This window comes from Oncorhynchus mykiss, chromosome 14, assembly GCF_057628025.1.
Source record: "Oncorhynchus mykiss isolate SJ-2025 chromosome 14, ASM5762802v1, whole genome shotgun sequence".
In the NCBI taxonomy this organism is placed as follows: Eukaryota; Metazoa; Chordata; class Actinopteri; order Salmoniformes; family Salmonidae; genus Oncorhynchus; species Oncorhynchus mykiss.
The window spans coordinates 24,609,676-24,620,941 of NC_143035.1; the positions used below are offsets into that span (position 1 = coordinate 24,609,676).

At 39.6% G+C, this 11,266-nt stretch overlaps 1 protein-coding gene across 1 annotated transcript; it reads right to left on the reverse strand.

Annotated features, from left to right (window-relative positions):
• Positions 1-918: 918 nt before the first annotated feature.
• Positions 919-3,098, reverse strand: nkx3-2 (NK3 homeobox 2). Its single transcript, XM_021561558.3, has 2 exons — positions 2,367-3,098; positions 919-1,935 (listed from the first exon to the last, which is right to left on the reverse strand). Exons 1-2 carry the CDS (start codon positions 2,758-2,760, stop codon positions 1,499-1,501), a joined length of 831 nt encoding a protein of 276 aa, XP_021417233.1. The 5' UTR covers positions 2,761-3,098; the 3' UTR covers positions 919-1,498.
• Positions 3,099-11,266: the final 8,168 nt, after the last annotated feature.

Sequence of the window (11,266 nt, forward strand, 5' to 3'; positions counted from 1 at the left end):
ATTAAAACCGTCACATGCTCTTGAACCCTGCAGTTTTGGTGTGCAGAATATTTCTCTCCCATTCTAATTAGACCGCAGTGAGACATGTTAGTTTTAACCTGCTGATAAAGAGTACAGTAATTCATGATGAGCAACTGGAATTTAAAAAAAGGACAATGCTCAATTCATGATTTTTCTTTTAAATATTTTGAAATACATTGGTAGGCTAAATAAATAATCCCCAAACAGTTATTATATAACTGGTTTGAGTTTAATTCCTCAACTGTAGGCTTATATGGTATATACTGTAGCTGCAGAATATGGTGGGCCTGCCTGGAGCTATGAGGATGATGAAAGTAAACTGACCAAAACCATGTTAGAAAGTAGTTACTACTTAAATTAGGCTACACAAACAAAGAAAATGTATGCTACCGGATACAGGTACTACATGGTATCTGTGCACATAAACGTTGTATATGATGTAATATATGACCACCAATTTAGTAATTTAGGTCAAGAAAATAAAACCCTACATTTGTTGTTGCGATGCAATTTCGTTCATCAATGCATCATGGGTATTTCATAGCTTATTATTATTATTACGTTAATTAAGTTATTATTATAATGTTGTTATCATTATGACAACAAGAATGGTTAATGACACAATTATAATTAATTTAGGCCCACTGATCATGGTCAATAAAACCCCTGTCATATTAACTGAAATTCAGTCCTTACAAAAAAGATTGCTGTTTTGAAATTGCAGTAAAAGTGCAGTCAGTAACTGCAGTCAGCAGCTGACTGTGGTATTTTGGATGCATTAGTTGCAGCATGCAATAATACTGCACTACAACTGCAATCTTTTTTCGTAAGGGAAAGTCTAAGGAAAAAAGGACATACATATTAAGGCTCGAATCAAACACGACTTGCTTCAAAATATAATATGCCTGATATGTTTTTAATGTTTGATTTCTCTCTTAATAAACAATCAGATTTAGAACAATTAGAAAATAGGTACATTTTTAACAAGAGTTCAATTGTTACTGTCTCTGCCACAGTTCACGTTAAGGTCATAAGTACAAAAGAAACCTTCAAATCCATATTTCAGTCAGATATATGTCCACACTCTATCTCTATGTTTCGAAAAGTGCTGAAAATCTTACCGTTACCCTACAACCGCAGCATGAAAAGAAAAGCAGTAAGGGAGATATTCGAAATGTTGCTTGGGGGTCTGATATCTCCAAGGCTCGTAGTATACATAGGAACATAGATGTTGTAGGCCCCCTCTGGAAGGTTTACACTCCATACAATCTGAAACAATGGCCTAGTGTCATCACTATACCAAGAAAAGTGACATGTTCAGTCTAGACACCATGAGGCAGTTCAAATGATTGACATAACTCACATAAGTAGTTCTGAGTTCATTTAATCTCTCCTGATTTCTTCATAAAAAGTCAATAAAGAAAATGCCTCGATTTCCTGATGGAGGAAAATAAATACAAAGTAGGCTATTCAATTCTCATTGATTCCCAGCACAAGTAGAGAGTGTCCATGCCGGGAGGCAATAGGCGTAGGGGTAGTAATACGACGGCTGGAGAGCGAGGAGCGGAGGCCGCAGTAGTTCTCCGGGGTTGTACTGTCTCTGGTCGTCCCGAACCAACACTTTCACAGCCACTTTCTTTGCTGCAGGGGCCGATGCCATCAAGTCGGCAGCCATTTGACGGCGTTTTGTTTTATATCTGCGGTTCTGGAACCATATTTTGACCTGCGTCTCTGTCAGCTTCAGGGAGGCCGCCAGGTCTGCTCTCTCTGGTCCGGATAGGTATCTTTGGTGATTGAACCTACGCTCGAGCTCGAACACTTGCGCGTGGGAGAACGCAGCCCTTGAACGTTTTTTCCTCTGTTTGGGCTGATCCGAACTTTTATCACAACTGGCCTCGTCTAGGTTGTTGGAATCTGAAAGAATAAATTGTGCATTTTATGTACTATGAACAATAAAAATAATCGCTTTTCTTAGACCACACAAGATGGAATAGTCAAATAGGCCCTAGCTCTTAAAATGCATCCAATGCTGTCTAAAAACTAACCTCACAATTTCATAAATCATCATGGCCATATACACATGTTAATGGAATATATAAATTGAAATTAGGCCTAAAAACGTGTGTATGCCATGACATAACATCCCGCTGCCTCATGCGCAAAGGCGGTGCCTCCTGCGAGTAAAATAGCCTAATGTTTACACCACATTGGTAAAATGATTTGAAGGGATTAGACTGGGATGTTCTCCATAAAGTATTTTTAGAATATTACTTTAAATTATGGTTTCAATTGATGTGTTTACAGACTTTTACCCGATATGTCCCAATAAAAAATGTGTAACTTACCCGAAATATTAGGTTCACAGTCACTAAGACCTTTTGCGTTATCGACAGCAGTGGATTCATGGTCCGTTTCGTCCTGCAAACTTTCTTCCAGTACGTCTGAAGCAGGATCCCTGTTTTTCTCGGACTTGCAAACGGCCAGCCTCTTGCTGTCATTGTCATCACTGAGACCTGAATCCGAGTCGTAACTTTTCTGGTCGCTGGCCATGCAAGCTCCCTCGTCACTTCTACACGCCGCGGGAAAGTCCTCCGAACCAGTATCCATTTCTCCAAATATTTTCCAACACGCAGTCTTCGAGAAGCAGATGTCCAAATCTGGCAAGTGTCGACTGTCCTCTTTTTTGTTCAAAATGGCTTGGATAGAGAAAGGCATCAAGGAGTTGCTACGAACGGCCATTTCAAAGAGCAAGTTTCTGTCTTGTAAAAATCGTAGATATGGACCAACGTCAAATCATCCGCATTGTATTCCCCTTGAAGCGCTATTACTGCTTTTTTGTACCTCCCAGATTTGGTATCTCATTGCATTTCCACTGAAAAAGCGATGGAAATACTGCGTTCAGCCTATATCCCGAGGCTCGATGCTTCTCCTCCGTCAGCTCTCGCATTAGCCTAAGCTTTCTCTCTTTTCCTGCCTTTTTCACACAGATCCACTATCCAACCTCACCTGTGACAGACAGCGATCCCTCTCCATTTCCTATTGGACGAGAGGAGAGAAAAATCGCGTGATGATTGGCCACTGTAAATTACGACACACTCACGTCCTGTCTGGCAATAAATATGTTTTTTAAAGGTTAACCCCTCACCGGTCAAAAGGGCTGTTGTATATCAAACCATGAAAATAAAATGACCCATTGGAATGAGAGTAGCCTAGCTAGCATATGTTTGTCTTTAGCCAACGGACACCAATATATACGCATACACAACTGTAGCCAATGTCACTCAGAATAATAAGAACTTCGAGGTTGATAGTAATACAGCTGTCAGTCTACCTGGGTGGCTGTTGTTGTGCGCCTTCTCCCTATCCATACATAGGCCTACCGTTTGCTCAATAGATGCCGTTATTGACGACGACCTTGGCCATGAATCTATACTGTAAATACCAACCACCTGAACCACAGGTAAGATTCACTCGGTGTCAAATGTATTCAATTAAGGTTGATAACTCATCATAAATGTAAAACAAAGAATAGTTATATGGTAGGGACTATTTGCGTAATGTCTGGAGTTCTTTCTGAGGAGCATCTTCCCCTGAAATAATGATGTAGGCTTTATGCTTCTCCTTCTGTATGTTATAAAGCAAATGCCTAAACCCCATTTAATTTCAATGCATGCACATTATGTTTTTCATGGTTTGCCACATGCAGGCCTATAAATTAACACAGACCTCGGGTGTCGGTGACATGATCTGTGGGCCCGCAGGCAGCACATTGAGGTAGGAGGAATAATTATTTTCTCATTGGCAATTGATCGAATTGAGGTCTTAATAAATTCGTCCAAGATTTATCATTGATCTTGTTTAATTTAGCTGTAGGTAACCTAGCGGGAGCGTTGGGCCAGTAAATGAAAGGTCGTTGGTTCGAATCCTCGAGTCAACTAGGTGAAAAATCTTTCCATGTGCTCTTGAGCAAGGCACTTAACCCTAAATGCTCCTGTAAGTCATTCTGGATAAGAGCGTCTGCTAAATGACTAAAATGTCATTCAGGAGCCATGCTTGTGTGTTTCCTCTCGCAATGATACCTCAACAGTAGGCAACATATAGGCTAATCTTTAGCCTATTATTTCAGATGTTATATTATCACCATGGTATCGTGCATTTGGTTTAGGATATAAATAAATACTAAATTAAGTCGAGCAATATGTGTTTGTCTTGTAGCTTTAGGCCTCTCTGTAGGTTTTGTAGGATCATAGTGTAGGCATATCATTCATGTAATAGCCTGCGTCCCAATTGGTCAGATTGTGTTGTGTTATCTGATAATACCAGGTGTAGCCTCCTTTATAGTCTACGCCAAGGGCTACCACTAATAATAATAATACATGTCATAGTATTATTTTTATTTGTATAGTTGTTATTGTTATTGGTGTACATCATATACTTTTTTATCGTGATGTTAGTAAGACATGAATAAACATCAACAACATTCATTCAGCGCACAATGCAAGCGTGAATATTCGAACGCTTCAGCAGTTCCCATAATATAGGCTTCTAACCATGTCACTTTATCCACTATCGTCCACTAGCGTTTATCCACTATCTTCTTTTACATTGACTCATATTTGTGTTGATTGAAAGTTGGTGATATCAGTAGGCCAAGACCTGAGGCACCATTAACACTAGATACAGGTAATGCATCAGCTGATCTTTTGTATATATATATATATATATAAAATTAAATATACAATATATATATATATATATATATATATATATATATATATATATATATATATATATATATATATATATATATACACACAAAAGATCAGCTGATGATTTACCTGTATCTAGTGTTAATGGTGCCTCAGGTCTTGGCCTACTGATATCACCAAATTTCAATCAACACAAATATGAGTCAATGTAAAAGAAGATAGTGGATAAACGCTTTATATATAAAACAAGTAAATCAATACAATAGGCTACCAATTAAAACACACAAAAGGCATAACTGGTATTTGTGAATGTCTACTTGCGCAGAAAAGCTATCGAGTTATGCGCGGTTTATGCGTAGGCCTATGTCATTTATTATATAGTTAGGCCTTGATTAATAATATATTTTATGGGCACAATGTAGAGCATAATGTTGAATAAGCAGGGATTTTTAGATTTATTTTGAATTTCAACCGTTTAACAGAACCATAATAGGGTCATTGGCATTGAATCTGATGCTATAATTTCAGATATTTGCAGTGTTATTATTTCCATTCTAAATAGCTTCCTCATCTTGATAACAGTTTGATGATTGCAACAGTTTGCAGTGATTATAAATATCAGCACGAACCCACTGAATATAACGTGAGGTCATATGCCTAGAAAATGTATAGGGCAATTGATGACAAGCATATGACAAGCATATGTTATGAGTGTGTAATCCTATCATACCTGGATCAATGATGTCATTGGCAGACCTTTTGCATGTATATGTCCTACCACCTAGTGGTCACTGAGTATACTACTTTGCAATTTGCATATGTGGCATCCTTGACTTTTCCCATTCCAATATGATGATAGTAGATGTTGTTGGGAGGTTGATAAATCAGGGATGTAAATATAATTCTTATCTTAATAACGTTTTCTGAGGTAATGAATTTATACTCAAGAAATCCATATAAAAAGACTGTTACTTACTACTGTCCCTGCAGTTAAAGATATATTAGTGAAAACACTAGCAGCCTGAAGTACATATAGGACCTTTCCCTGCTGTGCAACTGCATGGACCCTGCACCTGGATTAGAAGGGGACCTCATTTTCATTTTTCACAACATCTTAAAAGACTGCTTTTGTGTACAGACAATTGATTGTTCGTGCTACTTTTGCATTTTTTATGACGATATCATGACATATGATCCTTGCAAAAAGTTGACTGCTGATCTCAACAACTCCTTCCTTACAGGAATAACCCCAGCTGACTTAAGACTTCAAGTTTGACTTAGTCTTGAAGAGAATTTGAAAAGGTTTTTGTAATGAGTCTTCCCTGCTTTAGCCACAGAAGGAGGGTAAAGAGAAGGTAAGAGAGAATAAGATGGAAAATGGGTCAAATTGAGAGTTTGTTCACGTGCCAGAGGTCCACAAAAGAGGAAGTCACCCTGGTTATCAATACAATGTCAACCAGGACTCCCTGGGCTCCAGCGTGTTTAGATAACCAAACTGGGATGAATCATAGAAAGTAAGTAGCTATAAGTGGCAAGAAAACTAAACAGTGTACAGCAAGACAATAAGTGATGCAAAGTAAGTGATATGCAATAAAAGCTTCAGCGTGTGTATGCATAGAGTAAAGCAAGATTGATGTCACAGATGTATAAAAGCATTTCTTTGCAAAGGAAAGTCATTCATGGCACTCAAGGAGAAAATCTACCTTTAATGAATTCATCCCAAATCGGCGTACCAACTTGTGGTTCAAATTTTTAAAGAATTGGCAGAAGTGGTGAAAGAACTAATTGGAAATAAATCCAATGTCCCCATCAATTTCACATATTCTTCCAGACCATCAACAAAAGCATACTTTTGTCCCTTTTCAGAATGTATCTTCTCCTCTGCCATTTCATTTGTGGGTGTGGGACTTATGTGCAATTAGTTAGAAATATACTTGTGAAGAGATTCAAAACTGCCCAGACACATAGGCTCTCTAGGACCGGGTTTGGAAAACTATATAGAAACCCCATAGTGTTTGAGTAAATGCCTGTTTGTAAGGTCCACATCATGCTCTCTAGCCTGTATATAGAGGGATACTCAGGGACAGCCAAGGTAGATTAGATAAGATGGGTCCCTCTGCTGGCTGGGAAAGACACTGACATGGAGGTGGTGTCTGGGGCCCACAGGTAAATATGGGCTTTGTGACATTCAGATGTAGGATCTTAATTTGAGCATCCTGATGCAGGAGATAAAACTTGTAGTTTATTTGATGTTTTTTTAGCTTTTGTTAATGTCTTATCTAAGCACTGCAGAACGATCATAAGGAAGTTTATCGCTGGTTGGGGTAAGTTTCTCAAAACCAATTGAAATGTAAAAAAATAACAAAAATAAAAAAAAGAGTCTGGACTATTCTATAACCTCCCATTTTCATCCAAAATACAGATTTAGTTCAAATAAAGTGAACATCTCCTTTAAATATTGCAGATTGAACCTTTCAAGGTGATTATATGTAATAATTGTAATTATCATCGTTATATTCAATTACAATGATGGCAGATCATTCTGTAATGTTGGTGTTATGGAGAGTTGACATAATGTATTTATTTGTCCACAAATTTCATTTTCACTTCCTGAATACCTCCGTGGTGTGATGTAAGGGAGAAAACTACCACACTCCCTGAATACCTCCTCTGTGTGATGTAAGGGAGAAAACTACCACTCCCTGAATTCCTCCTCTGTGTGATGTAAGGGAGAAAACTACAACAAAAACCAAGACATGCATGTATACTGGGTTAACCTGGCGTGAGTGATTGTGTCTCATTATTTCTACACAGCATATAACTTTAACCGTATGTTTTTAACAGAAATCCTGGTTAATCGAGCCGCATGACAGAACCATGGTAACATCTCTGTTTCCCATCCTCTCCAGGGTGTGTTTATGACAGGTCCTGAACCTTTGCGTGCTGGTATGAGGAAGGAGGCTTGCAGCACGCCATTCTCCCCCTCTCTTACAAGAACCGCTGCCAAATTGCGTTCAGATGGAGCAATACATGAGAGGGCACTGCCAAGAGTCATTTGCAATACCTGCTCCCAAAAGGTCCTCTGCCTTTCTCACCAAATATCAGATCCACCCTTAATCAACTTCGACATTGAGAAGTGGAGGAAGAGCGCCACCGACTGACTATAAGTATGCTTTTAGTCACCTAAGTAATGATTCAAATGCCCCTAATCTTTTTTTTCTCAAGAAACATTATCCTTGCATGCGATGAACCACTAAATGGAAGAACCCTTTGGACGGCACACACCTTATACTGAAAATGTTACCAAGAGACAAGGGAAGAGCAGGCCTAGCTGTGCCCTCCTCCTCTTGGAAGTTATTCAAAACAACTCAGCATTGGCTACATTACTGGGCTCACACTCAAAGCACAGGAGCACTTTTTAGTGGGGGGATAGCCCACTGTTACAGTCCAATTCATTTGTGTAGATAGCGCAGACATGATTTATAGTGGATTTTCAAGTGTGTTCTACTGACAAACGAGCTCCCATCTGCCTCCGGCACGCAATAGACAATACATGCAACTCAAGCACATTCATGCGAGACTTCTCTTTAGTCAAGGGCCTCGTTGCCTAAATGCCTCTGCGACTATTCTCTTTCTCCTGCGCTCACACTTCAATAAAAATGTCCTTCATAGAAAACAAGCCTTTCATGAATGTTATGTCAGATGTACTTCTTTTGAATATACACAGGGGTTTATCAGGTAATCAAGGCTTCAAGGATAATTTAGATGTTCTAGAACTAACTGAGGATAGTTGGACTGAGGTGTCTGACTGTATATTACCACTTTGAGCTCAATACTGCTCATATGGAGGACTTATTATATTATTATATACACAGTGCCTTGAAAAGTATTCAGACCCCTTGACTTTTTCCACATTTTGTTACTTTACAGCCTTATTCTAAAATGGATTAAATACATTTTTTTGCTCATCAATCTACACACAATACCCAATAATGACAAAGTGAAAACAGATTTTTAGAAATGTTTGCAAATTTATTCAAAATAAAAAGCAGAAATACCTTCTTTACATAAGTATTCAGGCCCTTTGCTATTAGACTGGAAGTTGAGCTCAGGCGCATCCTGTTTCCATTGATCATTCTTGAGATGTTTCTACATCTTGATTGGAGCCCACCAGTGGTAAATTCTATTGATTGGACATGATTTGGAAGGGCACACACCTGTCTATATAAAGGTCCCACAGTTGACAGTGCATGTCAGAGCAAAAACCAAGCCAAGAGGTTGAAGGAATTGTCCGTAGAGCTCCCAGACAGGATTGTGTCGAGGTACAGATCTGGGGAAGGGTACCAAAACATTTCTGCAGCATTGAAGGTCCCCAAGAACACAGTGGCCTCCATCATTCTTAAATGGAAGAAGTTTGGAAACACCAAGACTCTTCCTGGAGCTGTCCGCCCGGCCAAATTAAGCAATCGGGGGAGAACAATCAGGCCATTATGGTAGAGTGGCCAGACGGAAGCCATTCCTCAGTAAAAGGCACATGACAGCCCGCTAGGAGTTTTCCAAAAGGCACCCAAAGACTCTCAGACCATGAGAAACAAGATTCACTGGTCTGATGAAACCAAGATTGAACTCTTTGGCCTGAATGCCAAGCATCACGTCTGGAGGAAACCTTGCACCATCTCTACGGTGAAGCATGGTGGTGGCAGCATCATGCTGTGGGGATTTCTTTCAGCGGCATGGACTGGGAGACTGGTCAGGATCGAGGGAAAGATGAACGGAGCAAAGTACAGAGAGATCCTTCATGGAAACCTGCTTCAGAGTGCTCAGATCCTCAGACTGGGGCGAAGATTCACCTTCCAACAGTACAACGTCCCTAAGCACACAGACAACAAAGGAGTGGCTTCGGAATGTCCTCGAGTGGCCCAGCCAGAGGCCGGACTTGAACCCAATCGAACATCTCTGGAGAGACTGAAAAATAGCTGTGCAGCAATGCTCCCCATCCAACCTGACAGAGCTTGAGAGGATCTGCAGGGAAGAATGGTAGAAACTCCCCAAATACAGGAGTGCCAAGCTTTTAGCGTCATACCAAAGAAGACTCCAAGCTGTAATCGCTGCCAAAGGTGCTTCAACAAAGTACTGAGTAAAGGGTCTGAATACTTATGTAAATGTAATATTCCATTATTTTTTTTTTTCAAATAACTTTTCAAACATTTCTTAAAACCTGTTTGTGGTTTGTCATTATGGGGTATTGTGTGTAGACTGATGAGGATTTCCCCCCCCAACTATTTTTAGAAAAGGCTGTAACTTGTCAAAATGTGGAAAAAGTAAAGGTCTGAATACGTTGCCGAATAATGAATAATTTTATGGTGTTCTAGTCTTTGGAAGCTTCTAGAGGTCCCAGATTGTCCATGCCCCTATGCCACCATGTCTTTGCAGCTCCTATGTTGGTCAGTGAAGAAAGTTGACTTTTTTTTTTAAATGACTGAATCTTGTATCCTCTCGCACTCCCTGGGTTAGGTCAGTAGTGGCCAGCAGCATATTATTATGGTTACCACAAACCTAATCTTTGATCTGTTTCTTCTGTGTTGTGTTTCACATGACATTTTATTTTGCCATTGTCTCTCTAAAAAGCTGCCAGCGATGGAGTGCTGTGGTGACATGGCTCAAAAACCCAGTCAAGTTAACCTCCATCTCTGCCTTAACCATGGTATTTTTTAAATAATGCGTATATAGATTTTTTTTTTTTAAGCCTCTACCCTTCTTGGCTGCCTGTCTCTATTTCTGTGACTCTCATATGAAACACTTCTGACATTAAACACCTGTTAACTTTTATGTCTTGTGAGCGGAGAGGCTGAATGGGAGGCCATTATATTCAGTGCCAGTCGCCTTGGCAAAATCCTAGTAGAGGAAAGACCACTCCCAATATTGAGGGGCTATGAGAGTGAGCCCCCTTATCCCAAACAGCTGAGCTAGGCAGTCTGGGAGGATCTCACCTCTGTTCAAATCTAACATGCCTTCTATTTCACTTGACAGCTAAGATGAAACCACATGCTTTCCATAGTGCTCTCCAGTATAAACCACATGGCTAACGAAGAGACTAGCCTAACCTTGATGACACTCATATCAAGTCACAACAGGAGAAGCTCTCCCATCTGGAGGATGCGATAAGGATAAGTGATATGGAGTGCGTGGACACATCCCTTAGTCGTGGTATATTGACCATATACCACAAACCAACAAAGTGCCTTATTGCTATTATAAACTGGTTACCAACGTAATTAGAACAGTGAAAAAGTCATTTTTGGTCATTTCCTATGTATACGGCCTGTTATACCAGAACTTTCAACCAATCAGCATTCAGGGCTCAAATCACCTGGTTTATAATGTCTGTTAGATCATGACTGTACTATACCAACCTAGCTGTCTCTACACAATTAGGTACAATAGTACCTAACACATAGAATTACATACAGAACATCATTTAATATGATCTATGACCTTACATTATAGTCCCCATTGTCAGTCCACAGCCAGTCATT